The sequence below is a fragment of the Schistocerca nitens genome, chromosome 1 (genome assembly GCF_023898315.1).
Source record: "Schistocerca nitens isolate TAMUIC-IGC-003100 chromosome 1, iqSchNite1.1, whole genome shotgun sequence".
Classification (NCBI taxonomy): Eukaryota; Metazoa; Arthropoda; class Insecta; order Orthoptera; family Acrididae; genus Schistocerca; species Schistocerca nitens.
The window spans coordinates 655,459,011-655,485,181 of NC_064614.1; the positions used below are offsets into that span (position 1 = coordinate 655,459,011).

Consider the following 26,171-nt stretch of genomic DNA (forward strand, 5'->3'; position numbering starts at 1 on the left):
AATTCCTGGCAACGAAGGCAGTGGTAGTCTGTGGCCCTCATGTAGGACGGCTGTTTTGCCATCTCGACGTCTTCTCATTACTCCGCTAAACACTGCTTTGTTTCGGTTGCAAGAAACAGCAACCACAGTTGTAGTATGCTGACCAAGCCGCGCTTATCGATTGTGCACCGCAATATTTCTACAAGCCAAAAGTGGTAGCATCGATGAAGGTTGCCAGCAATAACAGCCGAAACGGTAGGAGGTTTACCACATATGTCGCAGTCACACGCCCAAAACGATTTAATAAAAAAATATACTAAATATTATGTTGAGGAATGTGAGTAGAACTTACTGTTATTAGTAAGATAATACTAACAGACAACAGTTGATCGCCATAAGTTTCGCAGAAGTTAAAGTAAAGGCTTAGTGATCCAGTTTATTCTTAGTGAACTGCGTCTGTTAAAACAGGAGATTCACGTCCCCGCTCACTGCCAAACTCCTTGTGCCAGTTGGAGCCCTACTAGCCTACCTAACGTAAATTTCGCGCAGCGAGAGCACGGCACAGCGCCGTTCGCTGTGAGCCGCTATGCAGCCCTGGGGACTGACGCCGCAGGCGGTGCCCTCTTAATAGCGTTCCGTGCTCTGCAGCGTTAATCACACCCCCGTGGCCGGATGGCATGGCGCGCATACAAGGGGAGCTCCATTACCCGTGTCGATAATGGGTCTGTGGTCAAGGTCACACATCCTCCCCGCCGCACAGGAGCGTCACGGGAGCACACAACACGGCCCGTCTCGCGTGTAAGATGCTCGATTGATGACCCACATAACTGCTTTCCTCACGACCAATTTTTATGATTTCTCCTAAAACGAGGCCACAGTGAAGAATAATTACAGGATCTGTTCTACGTAATAAACAGTCTACTGAGTACAGAATATGGACTGAGATTAAACCGAGAAGTAGCGGAAATGAGAATAGCGAGAAGCTTTAGATAAAAATTCTGCTATCTAGGCAGCAAAATAATGCACGATGGACGAAGCAATGGCGTAAAAAGCAGACTAGCAATGGCATGAAAGGCATTCCTGGCCAAGAGAAGTCTACTAGTATCAAACGTCCCCCTTAATTTGAGGCAGAAGATCCTGAGAATGTACGTTTGGACCAGAGCATTGTTTGCTTGTGAGATATGGACTGTTGAAAAACCAGAACAGAAGATAATCGAAGCATTTGAGATTTAGTTAATCAGATGAATGATGAAAGGTAGGTGGACTGATAAGTTAAGGAAGGAGGAGGTTCTCCGCAGAATCGACGAGTAAAGTAATGGATGAATGGAGAACACTGACAAGAGGAAGACACAGGATGACAGAACATCTGCTAAAACATACTAGAACGTCCTGTAGACTATGCAAACTGGAGATGAAAACGGAGTTTGGAATAAATCCAGCAAAAAATTGAGGACGTAGGTTTCAAGTGCTACTTCCGTATTTCCAGCGATTCCTCGGATTTTCTTCTTGTATTCATTTTGCAAGACGCAAGTGCAATAATATGTTTCACTACCTCACGCTGGAACTCTCGGAATTTCAACAGCAAACCAGTATTGTAACGTGTGCCGCACGCTCTCACATCAACGATTCCGTGACGAAACGCGACGTTGTTCGTTGGATCTTTTCTATCTCTGCTGCATATCCTACTTGGTCAGGGTCCCAGTCTCATGAAAAAACTCAAGAATCGGTCGAACAATTGTCTTGAAAGCCGCTTTTTTGGTGGAGGAATTTACTATCCTATCAATGACTCTAAGCCTGGCGTCTGCTTCGGTTACAATTGTATTTATGTGGTCATTCCACTTTATACTGTACTCAGTGGTTAGTCCTAGAGCTTTTAAAGGAACAGTTGTTTCAAGTGATTTGTCGCCAGTTGTGTTACCGTACAGTAGTGAATTTCTTTTCCTGTTATTACGGAGTACGCCACATTTATTTGCTTTCAGCTTCAGCTGCCAGTCCCTGCGTCAATCATCGATCCCCTGCAGTTATTCCTGCAACGCACTACAGTCCTTCGCCATTGCTAGCATCTTACAGTTGATATAGTCACGTAGCGTACGATTCTGTCCACTATGTCATTGATGTATAAGGGGCAGTCAAACGAAAACTGAACACCCGCCATAAAACACAGTGTGAGCTACACGTGCCCTACTATTGTTACATTTAGATACTGTCGCCGCTCTGGTAGGGGAACGGCATAGTGCCACATCACAGGTGGACGCAGTTGTTGGGTTATGATCATTGTTGGCGGACTGATCTCGTGTGTTCCTCCAGATGTTACATATACATATATACCAATACGAAGTGACTGCCCTTTAAACAGATGTGTACCAATGTGTTCTGCATTCCTCTCGCGCTCGCTATACAGACGCTGACGAATACTTGCATAAAAGCTCCTAGGGCGGGGAACCACAATCGGATGAGGGTTGCTCTTCAGTGATTTGGTTGGGAAGTACTCCAACGTCCTCCATACATACTTGATCTTTTACCGTGTGATTTTTACATGTTTAGCTACCTGAAGAAAGACAGGCGTGGACATCAGTAAGTGCAAGAGTGTCTGCGGCGTGAATCCATCAAGTGGACGACCACGTCCTATAGCACAGGAATTGTTCATCTCGTCTCCCAGCGCGAAAAATGTCTTAGTAAGTGTGGTCATTACTTCTGAATGGACCAATTCCATGGTCCTGGTGTGGCAGATGTTCGATTTTCACTTGACTGCCCTTCATGCGTTGTAAACAGTTAATATCATACTTTCTTGGACTTCTACTGCATTTCCATCTGTCGGTTTTGCTAAGAGCGACTTGTTGGCTCCTATGTGCAGTGATGTCGTTAAATCAGACGTAACTCCGTTACGATACTCGGTAATTTGTATTCTGTTAAGGCAGCGTCATTACAGCTACACGATAATGCTTACTTGCTGAGCTGTCACCAAAAATCTTCAGGCTGATGTTCCCGAGTTATGTCATTCAGTTGAAGAAACTCTCCTGTCCAGATGCTCACTGAGCTTGATGAAGATCAAAGCATTAAATTGTATCTACCGAGACTGTTTCACCGACTAGCAGTACGGCACATATCTTGTATTCGTCCGTCTCACAGATGAGAAAATCTATAGATAAATAAGTGAGTGTGGGACTGAAAAACCAAATCGCTCGATAGAGGAAAGGCCACAAGACCCGACGGACTTCCCATTGCATTCTATATGCAGTATGCGGGGGAAGTCATGCCTCTTCAAATCAGTTAACCGTTGGCCGCTGTATCAACGAAGCGTGCAGTTAGTTAGAAAGAAGATGCTGGTCGTACCAGCGTATAGAAAATAACTATAGGCCTCTCTTAGAGATATAAATTTCTTTCAGAATTATGGAATAAGTATCGCGCGCGCTTGTGACTTTTATGGAGACCGAACGATCCATATGCAGGAATCAGCAAGCTCTGACTGTGAAACCCAGCTTTCTCTTGTCATTTGCGAGGTGCAGACAGAAGTAAACAGCGGTGCTCAGGCTTTTCGTGCAACACTATTCAGAAAATTTAGAGAATCGGCATTTGACACTGACTGCAGAAAAAAATCTGCTACCGCCAACATACGGGGTGGTTATAATTACACTCTGCGTACTTGAGAGGCAAATTTGGAAGTTTGTGCTGAGTTCCTCTCTGACCAAACTGCTGAGGTCATCGGTCACTAGGCTTACACACTACGTAATATAACTTAAAGTAATTTGAGTTAAGAACAACACACACACACACACAGCAATGCCCGAGGAAGGACTCGAACCACGGACGAGGGGAGCCGCGCGAAACGTGTCAAGGCGCCCTAGATCGCGCGGCTACACCACGAGGCGCTAGAGACGCCTCCCTCCCTACCCTCATTAAGAAAAAGTGATCGCAGGAATCTTTGTGGAAACATTTGTAAGTGCATGTGGAAGAGGAATAAAGAACAAACCATTGAATTAAACACGTTTTAATTTTCACGTGAGAGAGTAACATTTGTTAATTGAGTTCATTGTTTACGTTCCAGGTTACAAACGTTGCTCAGTGGGATGGCCATCTGCATCCACATCGGGCTGTAACCGCACTATAGACGTAGTTTTACGGTTTTTCGCAGCACTTTTCGAACTGAGAATCATGAAATTTTCAGCTGTCGTGACAGCCCGGGAACTCCTTCAACACTGCACATTGTGTCCAACATTCTCAGCTATTGCACACTAACTTTTTCAACAGCTTGTGGCGCAGTTGGACGTCGGCCTCTCCCAGAGCACTTCCCAAATTGACAGTTAATTCGAACTTCCTAATGCCCTTCAAGTCGATGAGGAAAGAGAAACTCGCCGTTTTCCTAAAGGCGTCTATACTCGCGAAGAACAGCAGCACTATTGCTGTTTTATAAAAACAGCTTTACGAGTAAAGCCTTGCTCAGCTTGTCGAGATCTACGTTGACTATCTCCAACTATAGCGTTATATGTGTTTCAGACGTACGCTACCTGAAGGAAAGACATGACACTAACAGTATTAACAATACAAACCTTGCAGCGCATAGTGGGAACATCATTCGTGTAAGGCTGGCTACCCAGTAAATAGTTTTCCGTCTACACTGACACAAGCAGCGAAAGTTTGATTATAGCCACCCGTACATTTCGCATAAGGATCATGAAGATAAGATATTAGAAATTAGTTTTGTAGCGAGGCGTACAGACACCCGTTTTTCCCTTGCTCTCTTTGCGTGTGGAACAGGAAAGGAAAAGACTAGTCATGGTACAAGCTGTCCTCCGCCATGGAGCGTACGGTTGCTTCCAGAATGTGTACGTAGGTGTAGATGCCTTCTTTATCGACACAGTTGTATTCCGTCATCCTATAAGTAAGTGCATATGGAATATCCGAACAGATAACTATCTAGCGAAAAGAGCCCATTATGGAGCAGCTGACGGATGAGCATTGCTACAACCGAGAACAGTGCCTGGTTCCCCTCAAGCGTAGTGTGTCCCACACGATTACGACACACACTGTGTGATCAAAAGTATCCGGACACCTGGCTGAAAATGACTTACAAGTGCGTGGCGCCCCCTGTCGGTAATGCTGGAATTTAATAGGGTGTTGGCCCACCCTTAGTCTTGATGACAGCTTGCACTCTCGCAGGGGTACATTCAATCGGTTGCTGGAAGGTTACTTCGGGAATGGCAGCCCATTTTTCACGGAGTGCTGCACTGAGGAGAGGTATCGATATCGATCGGTGAGGCCTGGATCGAAGTCGATGTTCCAAAACATCTGTCCTGTACGATGATTACAGACTTCTGCTTTGGACTGGGTTTTGGACTTGCTTTTACCAGCCGTTGGCGTCCTTTCTTGTATTTGTATGTTCTCGAAAGAATAGCTTCGTTATTGTGTATCTACTGAGTTCAGTAAATGTGTCCTGCCGTGATACAAATTTTTCCGGTTTTTCAGTCCTCTATGGTCAAACTGGTCTGGTCACGAGCCGACACTGGTGGCGACGTCGTGCTCTTAGCGAAGGCATTCGCGTCGGTGGTCTGCTGCCATAGTCCATTAAGTACAAATTTCGCCGCACTGTCCTAACTGAAATGTTCGTCGTACGTCCCACATTCAGTTCTGCGGTCATTTCACACAGTGTTGCTTGTCGTTTAGCCATCCCAACTCTGCGGAAACGCAGCTGTTCTTGGTCGTTAAGAAAGGGCGTCGGACACTGCGTTGTTCATGGTGAGAGGTAACGCCTGATACTTGGTATTGTCGGCACATTGTAGCCACTGTGCATCTCGGAATATTGAATTCCTTAACGATTTCCGAAATTAGATGTCCCATCCGTATAGCTCCAAATACCATACGGCGCCGAAAGTCCGTTACTTCCAGTCATGCGGCCATAAGCACGTCGGAAACCTTTTCACATGAATCACACAACTCACGGCTCTGCCCTGTGTACGCGATACTTCCGTCATATGTGTTTATGCATTTCACTATCCCGTGCCTTAGGTGACCTCGTTGTAGTGTTAGGTCCCTGTTTCACAAAACATGTTTCTTGCTGCTGCCTCTCAGTCTCTCTCTCTATCTCTCTTTCTTTGTTTCTTTCTTTCGGGAAATTGGAACAAGGACTATGGGACCAAACTGCTGAGGTCATCGGTCCCTAGGCTCACGCAATACTTAATCTAAATTAAACTAACTTTCGCTAAGGACAACACACACACCAATGCCCAAAGGAGGACCGGAACCTCCGACGGGGGGACCCGCACGGACCGTGACAAGACGCCTCACACCGCACGGCTACCCCGCGCGACTTTCTTTCGGGAAATAGGTAATGTTGGGTATACTCCAACAGGCACACATATTTCCTTCAACAAAGGATACATTTGGTATTCTGCCTGATGTGCTACACTCGTGATCAAGCGTAGAGAGCACTATGATGACGAAAGGTCTATGACCACAAGTTCATCGACATAAAAATCATTAAACGTTCTACGTAGGTCTCATCTGAACGGAACGAAAACAAACGGTAGACTAGCGGCACTGTGTAGCTCTTTGGCTTAGTCAGTTACCTCTCTACAATAAGATAAGTAATTTTTTACTTCAAGTTAAATTCTCCTGTCACCATTACCGGAGCAGCTACGTGCTTCCGACGTGCTGTAACCGTTTCTGCCGAAACTTGCTGAACGAACATACTGAAACAGGCGAGTTGGTTACAAAAAAGAAACTGTTAGGAGAATTTTAACGTAATTTTTACATTTCTTCAGCACAAATGAAGTTTGAGGCAGCCTTTCCATTAAGAGAGAGCCACTAATCCCATACTGTATAAATAATCTTGGCACACACGGGAAAATATCTCACTTGAAAAAGTATAAAAGTGGGAGAGAAGTTTGGTTACTCCTGTACGTTGCATTTTAAAACGGAATGACAATATGAAAATAGACAAACTAACTAACATGCTTATGTAGGAAACAGAGAAACTCGGATTTCAAATGCGCAGCATGAAAAACTACGCTGGTCGGGGTGGCCGAGTGGTTCTAGGAGCTACAGTCAGGATCCATGCGAATGCTACGGTCGCAGGTTCGAATCCTGCCTCGGGCGTGGATGTGTGTGATGTCCTTAGGTTAGTTAGGTTTAAGTAGTTCTAAGTTCTAGGGGACTGATGACCTCAGATGTTAAGTCCCATAGTGCTCAGAGCCATTTGAACCATTTTTTGAAAAACTACACAAAAAGAAAATAGCAGTCGCTGTCTAGTCATGAACCAACAAAAGATTTTTTGCGAGGGATGGCATAAACTTAAGTGCTTACCAGCTTAACTACAGCACTTTGGGAAGCCGTTGGTAGCAAGGGCCCCAGGCATGCGTGGCGTCAACTCAGGCATCAGTCGATACCATCATCTCGTGACGTGATTGACGTAATAGAGGTCAGAGCATGCAGCTGCCTAGCACGGTGGCGGACTCCTGCGCCAATGGTCACATCAACAGAGGACTAAGAGGCCACAGTAAGTGAATAAGACGTGACAAAGTAACGAAAAATGAGGCGGAGCGTGAGTTATCCGGCCATTTCATAATCTAGCTATTGTGCTTCCACGGCTAGTAACGTTGTCTGCTTGGCCAGTCTAGTAGTTTTGTACATGTACAGACAAACATATGACTAAAATTTCAGAGAAATTGGATGATATATTCAAGAGAAAGAGCTTCACAAACTGAGCAAGTCAATAACACATTGATCCACCTCTGGCCCTTATACAAGAAGTTTCTTTCTTCGTATATCCATATTTAAACTGGATGATGGTGGGACATCAGCTGGTATAATTCTTATTAAAAATGAAGTTCCTCCAGCTGTACTTCAGCTTTCATATTTATTTGGCTACTAGTTTCGACGTTGCTTGAACGCCATCTTCAGGCCCTATATAACACACCATACATAAAACAAACACTGTGAAAGATCAGCAGTCTGTGAGCTATTGTACAAAATAATCATATTATAAACATATTATATAAAGCATGACTCCATTAAAGGTACTTACATTTCGTTCATTTTCAGTAAGATGAAATTTACCTCGACATTAGCAATTTAGCCGGCCGCGGTGGTCTAGCGGTTCTAGGCGTTCAGTCCGGAACCGCGCGACTACTACGGTCGCAGGTTCGAATCCTGCCTCGGTCATGGATGTATGTGATGTCCTTAGGTTAGTTAGGTATAAGTAGTTCTAAGTTCTAGGGGACTGATGATCACAGATGTTGAGTCCCATGGTGCTCAGAGCCCATTAGCAATTTATGTAGTACAAACAAGAACAAATGAGGTTATATATACATGGTTATTTCCATTACAGATAAATACCAGACATTTGAATAAAATGGGGGTATATAAGACTAGGTGACTAACCGTTACTCTTAGAGATAACAATATAGGCATGAAACAGTACTAAAATTGTGTTAAAAGCGAATAATAATACCCTAGGCCCTTCTTTGTGTGCACAATTTAACTAACAGGAAGGAAAATATGCATTGCCAATCACACATATGTAAGATATGATTCCATTGTTTATAAATCTACATCTACATCCATACACCGCAAGCCACCTGACGCTGTGTGGCGGAGGGTACCCTGAGTACCTCTATCGGTTCTCCCTTCTATTCCAGTCTCGTATCGTTCGTGGAAAGAAGGATTGTCGGTATGCTTCTGTGTGGGCTCTAATCTCTCTGGTTTTATCGTCATAGTCTCTTCGCGAGATGTACGTAGGAGGGAGCAATATACTGCTTGACTCTTCGGTGAAGGTATGTTCTCGAAAATTTAACAAAAGCCCGTACCGAGCTACTGAGCGTCTCTCCCGCAGAGTCTTCCACTGGAGTTTATCTGTCATCTCCGTAACGCTTTCGCGATTACTAAATGATCCTGTAACGAAGCGCGCTGCTCTCCGTTGGATCTTCTCTATCTCTTCTATCAACCCTATCTGGTACGGATCCCACACTGCTGAGCAGTATTCAAGCAGTGGGCGAACAAGCGTACTGTAACCTACTTCCTTTGTTTTCGGATTGCATTTCCTTAGGATTCTTCCAACGAATCTCGGTCTGGCATCTGCTTTACCGACGATCAACTGTATATGATCATTCCATTTTAAATCACTCCTAATGCGTACTCCCCGATAATTTATGGAATTAACTGCTTCCAGGTGCTGACCTGCTATTTTGTAGCTAAATGATAAGGGATCTATCTTTCTATGTATTCGCAGCACATTACACTTGTCTACATTGAGATTCAATTGCCATTCCCTGCACCATGCGTCAATTCGTTGCAGATCCTCCTGCATTTCAGTACAATTTTCCATTGTTGCAACCTCTCTATACACCACAGCATCATCTGCAAAAAGCCTCAGTGAACTTCCGATGTCATCCACAAGGTCATTTATGTATATTGTGAATAGCAACGGTCCTATGACACTACCCTGCGGCACACCTGAAATCACTCATACTTCGGAAGACTTCTCTCCATTGAGAATGACATGCTGCGTTCTGTTATGTAGAAACTCTTCAATCCAATCACACAATTGGTCTGATAGTCCATATGCTCTTACTTTGTTCATTAAATTGTGGGGAACTGTATCGAACGCCTTGCGGAAGTCAAGAAACACAGCATCTACCTGTGAACCCGTGTCAATGGCCCTCTGAGTCTCGTGGACGAATAGCGCGAGCTGGGTTTCACACGACCGTCTTTTTCGAAACCCATGCTGATTCCTACAGAGTAGATTTCTAGTCTCCAAAAAAGTCATTATACTCGAACATAATACGTGTTCCAAAATTCTACAACTGATCGACGTTAGAGATATAGGTCTATAGTTCTGCACATCTGTTCGACGTCCCTTCTTGAAAACGGGGATGACCTGTGCCCTTTTCCAATCCTTTGGAACGCTACGCTCTTCTAGAGACCTACGGTACACCGCTGCAAGAAGGGGGGCAAGTTCCTTCGCGTACTCTGTGTAAAATCGAACTGGTATCCCATCAGGTCCAGCGGCCTTTCCTCTTTTGAGCGATTTTAATTGTTTCTCTATCCCTCTTTATATTTCGATATCTACCATTTTGTCATCTGTGCGAGAATCTAGAGAAGGAACTACAGTGCAGTCTTCATCTGTGAAACAGCTTTGGAAAAAGACATTTAGTATTTCGGCCTTTAGTCTGTCATCCTCTGTTTCAGTACCATTTTGGTCACAGAGTGTCTGGACATTTTGTTTTGATCCACCGACCGCTTTGACATAAGACCAAAATTTCTTAGGATTTTCTGCCAAGTCAGTACATAGAACATTACTCTCGAAGTCATTGAACGCCTCTCGCATAGCCCTCCTCACACTACATTTCGCTTCGCGTAATTTTTGTTTGTCTGCAAGGCTTAGGGTATGTTTATGTTTGCTGTGAAGTTCCCTTTGCTTCCGCAGCAGTTGTTGTACCACGGTGGCTCTTTTCCATCTTTTACGATCTTGCTTGGCACATACTCATCTAACGCATATTGTACGGTGGTTTTGAACTTTGTCCACTGATCCTCAACACTATCTGTACTTGAGACAAAAGTTTTGTGTTGAGCCGTCAGGTACTCTGTAATCTGCCTTTTGTCATTTTTGCTAAACAGAAAAATCTTCCCACCTTTTTTAATATTTTTATTTACGGCTGAAATCATCGATGCCGTAACCGCTTTATGATCGCTGATTCCCTGTTCTGCGTTAACTGTTTCAAATAGTTCGGGTCTGTTTGTCACCAGGAGGTCTAATATGTTATCGCCACGAGTCGGTTCTCTGTTTAACTGCTCAAGGTAGTTTTCAGATAAAGCACTTAAAAATTTCACTGGATTCTTTGTCCCTGCCACCCGTTATGAACGTTTGAGTCTCCCAGTCTATATCTGGCAAATTTAAATCTCCACCCAGAACTATGACATGGTGGGGAAATCTACTCGAAATATTATCCAAATTATCCTTCAGGTGCTCAGCCACAACAGCTGCTGAGCCAGGGGGCCTATAGAGACATCCAATTACCATGTCTGCGCCTGCTTTAACCGTGACCTTCACCCAAATTATTTCACATTTCGGATCTCCGTCAATTTCATTCGATACTATTGCACTTCCCATCGCTATAAACACGCCTCCCCCTTCACTGTCCAGCCTGTCTCTGCGGTATACATTCCAATCTGAGTTTAGGATTTCATTACTGTTTACATCTGGTTTCAGCCAACTTTCTGTGAAAGAAGGGAAAGGTGGAAAGGAGTTACGTTTGCATAACACTGTATCGTGATCACTATAAAGTAACGCAGTGAAATAGGTTCCTTAAACAACATCATACATAACAATACGAAACACAAGTGAGAAGGAACTGGTATAATGGTATGGTACCTCGTTAATATATTAAAAGGTAGTCAATAGTGTAAAATAAATACACGTGAGTCAGTTCATGAATTTGCTCATTCCAACAAGAGAAATGTAAGCTAACATGCCACCAAAATGAACCATTTCAATGTGGGTGCCTCATTTATGGCCGTAACCCCGGCCTAAAATAATCTAATTCTAATAGGCCTGCATTAGTAGAAGGACTATTAAGTACGTAACATTGCTCCAAATAGAAGTACACAGGTTGTTACCAGTCACAACAGTTCGTCGCATATGTAAAATAGTTGTAGTTCCTCTAATACCTAATTACTAAAGAAAAGGAAACAGTAAGATATACATAACTTAACACAGAAAGGAGGGTTTAGGGTATTATTACTCGCTTCTAACACAATTTTAGTACTGTTTCTTGCCTATCTTATTATCTCTAAGAGTAACGGTTTGTCACCTAGACTTATATATACCCCCATTTTATGCAAATGTCTGGTATTGATCTGTAATGGAAATAACCGTGTATATGTAACCCCATTTGTACTCGTTTGTACCATTAAAAACTGCTAATGTCAAGGTAAATGGCATCTTAATGAAAATGAACGAAATGTAACAACTTTTAATGAAGTCATCCTTTATATAACATCTTTATAAGATATTTATTTTGTACAATAACACACAGACTACTGATGGCTCACATTGTTTGTTTGATTTATGGTGTGTTATATACAGCGTGAAGATGGCGTTGACGCCACGTTGAAACAAGTAGCCAAATAAATATGAAATTTTAAGTACAGCATTGTCCCACCATCATCCAGTTTAAATATGGATATACGAAGAGAGAAACTTCTTGTATAAGGGCCAGAGGTGATTCAATGTGTTATTGACTTGCTCAGTTTGTGAAGCTCTTTCTCTTGAATATATCATCCAATTTCTCTGAAATTGTAGTCATATGTTTGTCTGTACATATACAAAACTACTAGACTGGCCAAGCAGACTACGTTACTAGCCGTGGAAGCACAATATCTAGATTATGAAATGGCCGGATAACTCACGCTCCGCCTCATTTTTCGTTACTTTGTCACGTCTTATTCACTTACTGTGGCCTCTTAGTCCTCTGTTGATGTGACCATTGGCGCAGCAGTCCGCCACCGTGCTAGGCAGCTGCATGCTCTGACCTCCATTACGTCAGAGTCAATCACGTCACCTGCGACCGTAGCGGTAACGCTGTTCTAGACTGAAGCTCCTAAAACCACTCGGCCTCTTCGGACGGCTCCTCAGACCATCACACCTGATTATCGGACCACATAACGGGCGACAGTGATGTTGGTATCTAACTGCTGTCTGGGGCGGCTCCACACATCTTCGGCCTGGAATCTCATTGACTGGAGTAGAATCTTCAGTAATGAGTCCCACTTCGAAATGAGCCCCGCCGAACAATGCAGACGTGTCTGGTGACGAGCAGTGGCTTATCAATCTGAGTATTGCCCGCCATATGGTCAGACAACCAGAAGTGATGTTGTGTGGCGCAATTTATTTTCATAGGTAGGATCCTTTGTTCATCATCCGCAGTTCCCTTACAGCAATGCGACACGTTGATGATACGTATTTTACGCCCCGTTTTGTTCATGGCGAGCTACCCTGCGCCTACGTTCCAGCACGTTAATGCCCGCCCGCACACGTCGAGAGTTTCAAGTGCTTGTCGTCGTACTTCTAATTCCTACCTTGGCCAGCAAGGTAGCTATTGAGAGCATGGGGAGCATTATGAGCAGGGCTCTCCGGTCATCTCGAGAGTTTTACAATCTAACGTTCCAATTGGACAGACTCTAGCACAACATATACATCAGGTGGACATCCAAGTCGAATAACTGCTTGCATAACGGCCGATGGTAGACCAAAACGTTACTGACTTGCTAAATCTGCAAAGCACTTACTCTTCGATAAATCTTCCATTTTTCTCAAAATGTAAACATTTGTATATCTGAACATTTCCGTCATATCTACTAACGTCCGTACCACTCGGATAATTCCGTACTGAAGTGTCGGGCTTGCTTTTTTATTCTTAGACTGATTTTTAATCACACGATTATTCTATTACTTTGTCACTGTCCTATCCTTCCACGACTTAGAGTTTTTATTTACAGAATTTTACCCGTAATAAATTATTGGGAGATATTGCGTATTAATTTGCGTACTTGCTTAATAAACATGTAATCGGCTTATGTTTGCAGTCGATCTTTTCGTTATTGCAACAGCAGTCAGAATCTGTGATCGGAATTTAGTTGTACTGGTTTTTCGTATGGGCTGGATGTTTCGGTTGACTTGGCCTCGCCAACGTGAGCTTGAATCAAGCTGGAAAAGCCTTACTGGCTGGTGGGGAACTGGGTACAAATTTTCTTGCTACTGCATATTACCTGCCTCCTCACATGCACGTCATTCTATAGAGACTAAAATGAGCTGGAATAAATGGCCGGCGATACTGTGTCGAAACCGTCTGGCCGTGACAGTGGCTTCATTACGCGCATTGCCACCAGCCAAATACCGGGCAGCGAATTTCTGGAGCGCTAGAGTGCGCGGGCAGCCGCGGCTTAGCGACCAAGTGGGTGCGCATAAATCCGCATTAGACGTACGGACGTAACCGCTGTCGCGCGGCGCGCTGTCATAAATCCGGCGCGGCTTAAATAATCGGCCGCGAGGCGTGCGGTGCGAACTGCCACCACCACAATTTGTCGCGGTCCGCGTCCGCCGCCTGGCTACTCGTGGTCGCTGGGACTCCCAGCGGGCGAGAGGCGACGCTGCTACTTCGTCACGGCGGGGCAGATGGCGACCACGTGAGTCTTCAGCAAACTTGGGGCCGTTTCGTTCCGTGCGCGGACCCCCTCTGGAAGTTCTAAAGACTTTTGTTCTTGTCCTATAAAAGGACGACACCGAAACTGTCCTGCAGTTTATCTCGTTACTACCAGGACTGCACAAGTGACGTCGCTGCCAGCGTGTTACGCTTGGTGTCACTTAACATCACTTCGGCATCTTGAGGGTTGATTTGACTTGCCGACTGGAAGCCACACTTCCATTTTAGGAAAATTCGATGTAGCCTCTGGAACTGAATCCAGAAACTCTGGAATGAAATACGGTAGGTAGCTGGCACTGAGTGGTAGTATAGTGGTCCATAATTTTACTAATAAATTCTTTAGGACATGTTCGAAAGAACAGACACCATTTCGATCCAGAAGACATAATGAATGAAGATACAAAGTAATTACAAGACTGGCTGCAAGCGGGCATTGGTTGAAATCAATAGCGTAAGTTGAAAATTTGAGCCCGACTGGGATTCGAACCCGGGTCTCCCGTTTAGTAGGCAGATGCTCTGACCACTTTTTTGGACCTATCTGCTTGTCTAACTAAGTTTAATCTCCAAACATAAAAGCAAATTCTCAACTTATCCACACACTACTAACGTAGTGCCTTGCCCATTAGCCTATTGCAGAATTTTGCAGATTCCCGCAAGAGCTCAAGCATGGCGTGCGTCGGTACTGAAGTCGAGAATTTGGGTCTGACTAGAGGAGTGCTACTGTACTCCACGCTGTTGGGATGACCATTGTGTCCGGATGGCTCATTGTCCGAGCATCTGCCTAGAAAGCAGGAGACTCAGGTTAGAATTCCAGTCCGGTACAAGTTTCCCATTTGATTTTAGTCATTGCCCGCTTTTGTCTTAAATACCCTCATTTAGTAAATACTGACTGATCAAACAGACCCAAAAAATCTCAGTAGTCACACTTTAATTTACTGGTGACATTTTGTTTTGGAATCAAGACAACTTATAGCAGAATTTACAAAACCTCTAAAATAACATTTATGAATAAATTTTAAGGAAAGAATTTTTGGATAAGTTCTGAAATCTTGACATTAAATATAAGCCTAATGAAACACGTTACATAAAATTAGCAACGTGGTGTTTAACAATACGTTCCAGATTTAGGTATTAGGAACCCAGAGAAATGATTAACAGGCAGTTAACGTCTGACACCCAATGGCAAGTAAAACAGATCGCCTGTAATTAGGAAAAACAACCAAAATCAAGTAAATAGGATGATGACAAGTGTACATAATACACATCGTGCGGACAAGGTGCCCATGTAGGGCCAAAACAACTTCTTTATTTTTCTTGTGAGCAACACTCAACTTGACTGGAGAGCTGAATTTTTAAGCTCTCACTTCAGTACGGTTAACAGAGAGAGCAACCACTTTAGCCATTTCTTTTATTCAAGATCCTTTTAGTGGACCTCACCACATAGGTACTGAAGTTACCCTCTAACATACACATTACTAGTTAATAAGTTCAGAAAAAATTAGAACAACGAACGACAATCGAGAACATTTTGAAAAAGCTAGCTGTGCGCTGAAATTACTGGTATGTCATGTATTGCTTAATTCAGAGGATGCCAATTACCGCGGCCAAACTCAAGCAAGCGGTTTAAACACCTGAAGTTTAATAGTCAGAAAATGGTTCAAATGGATCTGAGCACTATGGGACTTAACATCTATGGTCATCAGTCCCCTAGAACTTAGAACTACTTAAACCTAACTAACCTAAGGACATCACACAACACCCAGTCATCACGAGGTAATAGTCAGAAATACACAATATAGTGAACTGAATGAGATCACATAAAAGGTTCATAAAAACTGCTTCACAGACGACGGTGGATAACCAAGGTGGTAAGTAAGAGAATAGCCTTTTCAATCATAAAATTTGGGACTGTAAATGAATACTCACCATAATTCCCAGGAAGAAGTAACGTGAGTCAATAACTACCTGATCAATAATTGTAATCGGTTGAGCGTATCCGCCAGTCGCCCTTCAGCCCAATCCTTGGGAGACCGAGCGAGGTGGTGCAGTGGTTAGACACTGGACTCGCAATCGGGAGGACGACGGTTCAATCCCGCGTCCGGCCATCCTGATTTAGGTTTTCCGTGATTTCCCTAAATCGCTCCAGGCAAACGCCGGTGTGTTTCCTTTGAAAGGGCACGGCCGACTTCCTTCCCTAATCCGATGAGACCGATGACTTCGCTGTCTGGTGTCCTTCTCCAAACAAACCAACCCAACCCAATCCTTAGGAATTTTCTGACAGGAACAACGTGGCACCACAGCTCACACAGGCGTCTTCGGAGTGATCCAAGTCCAAGAGGGTGTCCAAACAACAAACCGACATGACTTCTACATCGGGCAAACTCCACTGGTACAGTTGACACAGGACATCGCGTATTTCACTCTAATATTCCAAATGCAGCAGCGAGCCAACAGTCTTACCGGCGACGACGTCACGGCGCTTACCACCAGCCGTCGCCACACTAACCACCCGACACCCGGACGCCGAGCGGGCCCGATCGTGTCCGCAGTCACGCTTAAATCGACCTAATCGTCACTGTTTCCCTCTGGCAGCGAAAAATCTCTCTGACTCTACCACCGCCAGTGATGCAGCCAACCAGAGGGATCAATCGATAATGAATTACGTTACGATGCACCCACACGGCGCAACATCGATGATGGGAACTGAGCCATGGAAGTTGTCACTGGCCGTTATAACCCTCTTGGAGCAGCAGGAGTTGCATCGCTGTCTTTAGTTTCTCTCTGGTTCACATCGTTTCATAGTCATCGTCACACCTCTATGGGGCGCTGCCGATATTTCATTCTCTCTTCGAAATCATCTGCGTCATCCTTTATCACATTCATCGCCTGTCAATGCCTGTGTTGCCGTTTACAACTTCATCACTTTTGGTACGGATATCCAAATAACATAACTATCATCTAATGCTATGGTCACATTGTATTGTGTGGTATCCGCCCTTCAAAACCAATCCTTCCTAACATCCACCACAATCCTAAAAACACAAAGTGTTCGAAGTGAGACACGAGAACTATTCAGAGAGTAGAGATCGTGTCGGCATTAAAAACAAAATTAAGTACAAGAAATACATTTAATTGTATACACCTGAAAGAGCGACTGACGTACTACTTTACCACAGTCACCAAACACATTGAGGCACTTATCATAGCAGATCACAGGCTTTGAAAGACCTTCGTCGTAAAATTCTGCCGCCTGAGACTTCATCCAGTGAGTCACGCAAAGAATAACAGTTATTGGTGGCTTCTGGGACAGTTTGTGTTCTGCGTGTTGACAGACAAAACTTCGAACTTAGAAGAGTACATGTTTTATATTGCAGAAGAACATTTTAAGTTGAATAACAAATATGAGGAATGGTTTAAATTTTTTTTATTTGTTGCTTTATGTGAGCTACAAAGAGGAGGACTGTTTTATTGATTAGAAGCAGAATATTTATTCTTTCTTTCCTATTTCTGGAATCTTTTGTATTCTGGTTCTAAAATGAGAACTGCTCGAATTTAGCAAAACCCCTCCGACTCCGACTTTTGTTTCATTTATTGAAAAATATATGGCTGCCTTATAGACATCATAAGTCTCCAGTGCATAATAACTTAAATTGTGGAATGTTTTTGAATGAATGTTTTTATGGATTTGTCCGTCATCTTTTTGGCTGTTACGAGTTATGCCCTAGAAGGTGCTCACGCCATTGGAATTCGCAATCTGTTATTTATTTTACCTTACGTATTACTTCAGTTTTGTTCTACGGCTTAAGGCATATATGGGACTACATGGAAATAATGGAGCTACTCAGTGACAGGTATGGGGGAGGCATTGTGGCCAGTCCTCGGATCTTCGACCCCTGCTCTCCTTACCTCCGCCTGCCTGGTTATGAAAGTCTTCTCATACCCAAAAAAATGGCTCTCTCGGATAAAGCGTAAAAAAGTAAATGAAATAAATAAAGATAAAAATAGTGCAATGGTATAAAAAAACGGCTCAGTCGGATAGAGCGTCTGCAAAAAAAAAAAAAAGTTGGACACAGCGTCTGTAACGTAAGCAGGAGATCCCGGGTTCGAGTACCGACAGGGGGAAAAATATGTGGCTAACGATGCTCCCTCTGGATCACGGGGTCCCGGGTTCGATTTACGGCCGGGTTGAGGATTTTCTCTACCTGGAGACTGGGTGTTTATGTTGTCCTCATCATTTCATTATCATTTGTGAACTTGGTGAGATTGTACTGTGTAAAGATTTGGACTTTTTACGGGTGCTGATACACAGCGTCGAAGTTATAGGCACCTCTAGGGCACTTCTTCGGCAGCAAATGTGACTTTCGACGCTGACAGACCGTAGGCGCAATATCTCGCATTGTTTTTTGTATTGAAGTGGCTGTGATTGATTGCTACTAACGACACAGGAGAAGATGCTGTTAGCTGCTGCGTAGGTAGCCCTTGTGTTCTATGAATGCGAAGCACTGTTGCTTCTATGGGTGATGGCTTCGGACACGGGTTTCCATTCGCAGTTTATTTTCCTCCGGTGTGTAGGAAAACACTGCAGATTTTGTAGTGTTCCAGAAGCAATATAAATTACTGGTGGAAACCTGTGTCCGAAACTGTCATACACCGAATTAACAGAGCGTCGCATTCATTAGACTCAAGGGCTGTCTATGCAGCAGCTGACTGTATCTTCTCTCTGTCAAGCGTGGCAGTCAGTCGCAAAACAAACAACACTGCGAGATATTCCGCCTACGGTCCGTCAGCGTACGAAGTTAAGTTTGCTGACAAAGGAGAGGCCTAACAGCGGTTCCCGGCGCTTATAATTTCGAAGCGCCATAGCGACGTTGCTTCACGTTTCCGGACACGAGTTCCCATCCTCACTTTGTTCCACACGATACTCTCTACGACCCCTCAAAGTCTGTTGGTATAGTTGTATAATGGCGCCGACTTATCGTTTCGTTCAGTAATGTTGTGTTAAAAGTGTATGAAAATATTTAAAGACATCATGGCTCGCAGGAAGATTTGGTCTGGTATTGAGTTCCAGTTCTCAAAACGTATTTATTGTGAAAATTTGCACCGCACTGGAACTCAAAACTGCGACCTTTATTTTTCACGGGCAAGTTCTTTAGCGACTGTGTTAGCTATCCAAGCCCCTCTCACAGTTTCACTTCCACGGGACAGGTCTTGAGACGAGCCTGGATAGCTCATTCGATGAAGCATGTGCCAGCGAAAAGGCAAAGGCCCAAGTTTCGAGTCCTGGTCCAATTAATCTCCTACGAACTCTAAGCTCAGTGCCCACACCGCTGCCGAGTAAAATTAATTCTGGAGGTATCTACTCTGCCTCTCCGGTATCCCTAATTCTGATCACCTGACGGACGGTAGCGAACACTGAACTATTGCCGTACTACACTACTAAAGTAACCGTCCAAACCGTTGTCTTATTTATTGCTGAATCACTACGTTCTGAGGACTAACACTTCTACTCGTATATTCGCGTAAATTCTTCCCGACGTCGACAGTGGAATTTCCAAATTGCGTGATGGACTCTGCATTCTTGGGTCGGGTATTCGGGGTTGTCTGAGGTGGAGCCCGCGTGGCGCGGACCAATTTCGCCGGCGGGGGCCGAAGTGTGTGATTTATGTGGTGGCTGGGTGCAGGTGCTGATGAATGGCCTGCCGCCCTGCCGCCCAGCCGCCCAGCCGGCGCAGTCCTCGACACCCAGGGCTCTCAGGCTCTGCTGCTGTGCGTTGCACCACCTCAGTGAACGTAGAGTGCCGCTGCGCGGGAAGTCCATCCTCGCTTGAGTAGCCAATTACACATTCATCGTGCATTTTTAATACGTTTTCCCGTGGATCATTAATTTTCTGACCTAAACAGTCAATTGACCTACAACTGAATAAAATTACAATAGATACATTTTTTCGTATTTGAACATACTTGCCAATAAGAGGTAATCAGCAACATTTACTTTCCTTTTGTACAGCGCTGTTTTTAAATCCCAAGATTGCAGTTCTAGATGTCGAGATAAGAGACGAAAATCCGTACATACTATAAACATACACGTATGTGTGTGTGTGTGTGTGTGTGTGTGTGTGTGTGTGTGTGTATGTATGTATGTACGTAAGCATGCAGGTTTCACACCTCCTCCAAAATTAGGAAACTGATTTCGATCGAACTTGGAACAGATACAGCTTACTGCCCGCAAATCATCGCTAGGGGGATAAAATCTACCAATCTATCAACGGGGTGGGGGTAAAAAGGAAAAAAACCACAGTAGCCCACGACGCGCACGTACACGTACATTAGTCATCCATTATTTGAGAATGAGAGCATTTAGAGACTTCAAACAAACTTTGCATATACACTCCTGGAAATTGACCGAGCGAGGTGGCGCAGTGGTTAGCACACTGGACTCGCATTCGGGAGGACGACGGTTCAACCCCGTCTCCGGCCATCCTGATTTAGGTTTTCCGTGATTTCCCTAAATCGTTTCAGGCAAATGCCGGGATGGTTCCTTTGAAAGGGCACGGCCGATTTCCTTCCCAATCCTTCCCTAACCCGAGCTTGCGCTCCGTCTCTAATGACCTCGTTGTCGACGGGACGTTAAACACTAACCACCACCACCACCACCTGGAAATTGAAATAAGAACACCGTGAATTCATTGTCCCAGGAAGGGGAAACTTTATTGACACATTCCTGGGGTCAGATACATCACATGATCACACTGACAGAACCACAGGCACATAGACACAGGCAACAGAGCATGCACAATGTCGGCACTAGTACAGTGTATATCCACCTTTCGCAGCAATGCAGGCTGCTATTCTCCCATGGAGACGATCGTAGAGATGCTGGATGTAGTCCTGTGGAACGGCTTGCCATGCCATTTCCACCTGGCGCCTCAGTTGGACCAGCGTTCGTGCTGGACGTGCAGACCGCGTGAGACGACGCTTCATCCAGTCCCAAACATGCTCAATGGGGGACAGATCCGGAGATCGTGCTGGCCAGGGTAGTTGACTTACACCTTCTAGAGCACGTTGGGTGGCACGGGATACATGCGGACGTGCATTGTCCTGTTGGAACAGCAAGTTCCCTTGCCGGTCTAGGAATGGTAGAACGATGGGTTCGATGACGGTTTGGATGTACCGTGCACTATTCAGTGTCCCCTCGACGATCACCAGTGGTGTACGGCCAGTGTAGGAGATCGCTCCCCACACCATAATGCCGGGTGTTGGCCCTGTGTGCCTCGGTCGTATGCAGTCCTGATTGTGGCGCTCACCTGCACGGCGCCAAACACTCATACGACCATCATTGGCACCAAGGCAGAAGCGACTCTCATCGCTGAAGACGACACGTCTCCATTCGTCCCTCCATTCACGCCTGTCGCGACACCACTGGAGGCGGGCTGCACGATGTTGGGGCGTGAGCGGAAGACGGCCTAACGGTGTGCGGGACCGTAGCCCAGCTTCATGGAGACGGTTGCGAATGGTCCTCGCCGATATCCCAGGAGCAACAGTGTCCCTAATTTGCTGGGAAGTGGCGGTGCGGTCCCCTACGGCACTGCGTAGGATCCTACGGTCTTGGCGTGCATCCGTGCGTCGCTGCGGTCCGGTCCCAGGTCGACGGGCACGTGCACCTTCCGCCGACCACTGGTGACAACATCGATGTACTGTGGAGACCTCACGCCCCACGTGTTGAGCAATTCGGCGGTACGTCCACCCGGCCTCCCGCATGCCCACTATACGCCCTCGCTCAAAGTCCGTCAACTGCACATACGGTTCACGTCCACGCTGTCGCGGCATGCTACCAGTGTTAAAGACTGCGATGGAGCTCCGTATGCCACGGCAAACTGGCTGACACTGACGGCGGCGGTGCACAAATGCTGCGCAGCTAGCGCCATTCGACGGCCAACACCGCGGTTCCTGGTGTGTCCGCTGTGCCGTGCGTGTGATCATTGCTTGTACAGCCCTCTCGCAGTGTCCGGAGCAAGTATGGTGGGTCTGACACACCGGTGTCAATGTGTTCTTTTTTCCATTTCCAGGAGTGTATTTTAAAACCTTTATCAAACTCTTTCTCCCTGAGGACCCCGACAAAATGATGAAAGGAAAAAAGTTTGTCGCTTACTACATTTTCGCTATTCACGTAAGGAAACTGTTCCATGATGTACGACGTTTTAATTTATTACTTCATTACTGCTAACTTTATAGACCTACTTAGCGATTTTGGATAGGACCAGAATTTTCACGGATTCTCAGCCGGATCATTGCTAAGATATGACGATGGTAGCTGTTGCATGCTTCGCGCGTAGACCTTTCTACAGACTTATGAGTCTCTACTAATCAAAAATGTTCAAATGTGTGTGAAATCGTATGGGATCTACCTGCTAAGGTCATCAGTCCCTAAGCTTACACACTACTTAACCTAAGTTATCCTAAGGACAAACACACACACCCATGCCCGAGGGAGGACTCGAACCTCCGCCGGGAGCAGCCGTACAGTCCACGACTGCAGCGCCCCAGACCGCTCGGCTAATCCCGCGCGGCTCTACTAATCTTTGCCGGTCGTCATTTGCTTGTTCTGTTTTGAACCGAGAGTGAAACAGCCTTTGCTTCCTCAGCACCTTTCAATTTTATTTGTTAAAACATGATGCATCTCCTCCGTCACTAATCCACTGTCTTGGCACATACTACTCCAGCCCACGATTAACAGTTCGTTTCAGCTTTGCCCATAGTTCCTCTACGTTCATCATACTGGAGCTAAATGACTTTACGTGCCACTGACCGTAGACTTTCTTTGAATGATTCTAAAACTGTCACAGCGGAATCGGGTGACCGGTAAAAGCATGCAATATATGATTTGGCTATACCTATTAGATGGCACCAGGTATCTTGTCTGTCACATCCATTTTGACCTCAATCGAGACAATATATTTGTCAGCTGCAATCAACACTCTCCTTCTTATGGCGTCTAATCTGCCGTTCCGAATTGGCTCCATGACTCGGGCCTTTGTACTTCGGGTTTCAGGCAGCTGTCGGTTCCAGAAACAATTTGAGCTTGAGAACTTCCCTAGGGGGCAGTCAATTCTGGAACTATATAACGTAATCTTCGAAAGTTTACTGATAACCAACATACATTCCATAAACGTCTGTTATGTGAGACCCAAAGCGAGCTTTCCTCGCATGGCACCCTGAAAGCGATGAATCAAAGTGGTGAGGTAGTATTTCTTAACTTCCACAAATCTAATGACTCAGTGCAACATCTCTGCTTTCTGTAGAACGTACGAATGTATGGGGGTATCAACCAAACTTTGAACTGATGATTTCTTGACAGAGAGGAGACACTTTGTCTCAGATGGAGAGAAGAACTAACTTAAGGTTTGTTTGCATCCTTGCTGTTTATTTTATAGACAATAGCTCTTGTAGACAATATTAATACTAACCTCAGACGTTTCCAGTTGATGCTGTTATATAAACACACCAAATAACTTTTGCATCACCTCGGTTCCGAGAGTTCCGGAACGTGTACAGAAAATTGGAACAGAGATCTACTTCAACATCATTTCCTCCCTTTTTATTGCTCACGAAACCAACACTTTGCATGTTGTACCATCATACAGCGAATCCTCCAGAGTTGGTGGTTCAGACTGCTGTACACACCGGTACCTTTAATAAACAGTAGCACGTTCTCTTGCATTGATGCACACCTGTATTCGTCGTGGCATACTATCCACAAGTTCATCAAGGCACTGTTGGTCCAGATTGTCCCACTCCTCTACGGCGATTCGGCGTAGATCAAAATGGTTCAAATGGCTCTGAGCATTGTGGGACTTAACATCTGAAGTCATCAGTCCCCTAGAACTTAGAACTTTAAGTAGCTTAGTAACCTAGCTAACCTAAGGACATCACACACATCCATGCCCGAGGTAGGATTCGAACCTGCGAACGTAGCGGTCGTGCGGTTCCAGACTGAAGCGCCTAGAACCGCTCGACTACACCGGCCGGCCTCGGCGTGGATCCCTCATAGTGGTTGGTGGGTCACGTCGTCCATAAACAGCCCTTTTGAATCCATCCCAGGCACGTTCGATAGGGATAATGCCTGGAGAACATGCTGGGAACTCTACTCGAGCAATGCCGTTATCCTGAAGGAAGTCACTCACACGATGTGCACGATAGGAGCGCGAATTTCCGTCCATGAAGACGAATGCTTCGTCAGTACACTGCCGATATGATTGCACTATCGGTCGAAGGATGGCACTCAAGTATCGTACAGCCGTTATGGCGCTTTCCATGACCACCAGCGGGGTACGTCGGCCACACATTACGCCATCCCAAAACAGCAGGGAACCTCCACCTTGCTGCACTCGCTGGACAGAGTGTCTAAGGCGTTTATCCCGACCAGGCTGCCTCCAAACACGTCTCCGACGATTGTCCGGTTGAAGGCATATAGGACAGTCATCGGTGAAGAGAAAGTGACGCCAATCCTGAGTGGTCGACGCGGCATGTACCCCACTGTACCGCACTGCATGGCGTCATGGTTGCAAAGATGGACCTCGCCATGTATGTCGGGAGTGAAGTTGCGCATCATGCAGCCTATTGCGCACAGTTTGAGTTGTAAGACAACATCCTGTGGCTGCACAAAAAGCGTTATCAGCATGGTAGCGTTGCTGTCAGGGTTCCTTCGAGCCATAATCCGTAGGTAGCGATCATCGAGTGCAGTAATAGACTGTGGACGGCCTGAGCGAGGCATGTTCTTGCCTCTCTGTATCTCTTCCATGTGCGAAGAACATCGCTTTGGTTTATTCCGAGACGCCTGGACACTTCCCTTGTTGAGAGTCCTTCCTGGAACAAAGTAACAATGCGGACGGGATCGAACCGCGGTATTGACCGTCTAGGCATGGTTGAACTACAGACAACACGAGCGGTGTACGTCCTTCCTGGTGGAGTGACTGGAACTGATCAGCTGTCGGACCCCTCCGTGTAATAGGCGCTGCTCATGCATGGTTGTTTACACCTTAGGTCGGGTTTAGTGATATCTCTGAACTGTCAAAGGGACTATGTCCGTGATGAAATACCCATAGTGAACGTCTATCTTCAGGAGTTCTGGGAACCGGGGTGATGCAAATCATTTTTAGATGTGTGTGTAATGAAGCACACTACGAAAAAGAAAGAACGCAGAAGTGTTCAATGAAATTTTGATAATGTATCAAAGTGGCACAAAAATTAATGATTTTCTTTAAATTTTCAGTAATGATGAATGTTTCATTTTAGAGAAAGTCTGAAGAACTGTATTGTATGACTACCATAACACACATGAGTTGGTCATCTCATATAAATAGTATGCTTAGACGTGGGTGATGCAGATGGCCGACTTTGACTCATTGGTAAAATACTAGAGAAATGCAACCAGACTGTCTACAAACAAGACTGCTAATAAAATACTTATGTAAAATATCCCATAATGTTGTTCAGGTGTGTGGGACTTATCAGATAGAACTAACAGTGGATAATGAATGCATACAAAGTAGGGCAGCATGGATGGTCACAGGTTTGTTTGACCCGTGGGAGAGTGTATGAAGAAGCTGAAAGAACTGAAGTGGCAGACCCTTGAAGATACGCGCGTACCCTCTGTGGCAGCCTAGTTAGAAATCATCAACAACCAATTTTAAATGATGAATCTAAGAATACAGTAGACGTCCACACATATCACTGCTGTAGACATGCACGGAGAGGTACTTAAATTATTACTGGTACCAGGAGGGGGCACTACGTTCATTTATACACCGTAATGTTGTTTCTGTGTGTAGATGGAGAGCTGTTATCTGTGAGGCGCTAATTAACGCACATTTTCTTTATGAGCAGTGACGCTTCGATTAGATTAATAATGTCGTCGGAAATCATTCCATGTAAACATCAGTGACAAAATAATGCAGCCCCTAAATCAGGCAGTCCCCGTGACCTAGGGTAGCGCCTTTG

General features: G+C 45.1%; 1 protein-coding gene across 1 annotated transcript in view; it reads right to left on the reverse strand.

Moving 5' to 3' along the window:
• The window catches only part of LOC126193161 (atherin-like), a 105,913-nt gene extending 85,921 nt beyond the window's left edge, over nucleotides 1-19,992 (reverse strand). The window contains exon 1 of the mRNA XM_049932667.1: nucleotides 19,735-19,992. Within this exon, the coding sequence (XP_049788624.1) occupies nucleotides 19,735-19,992 (258 nt within the window). The remainder of the gene's footprint in view (nucleotides 1-19,734) is intronic.
• Nucleotides 19,993-26,171: the final 6,179 nt, after the last annotated feature.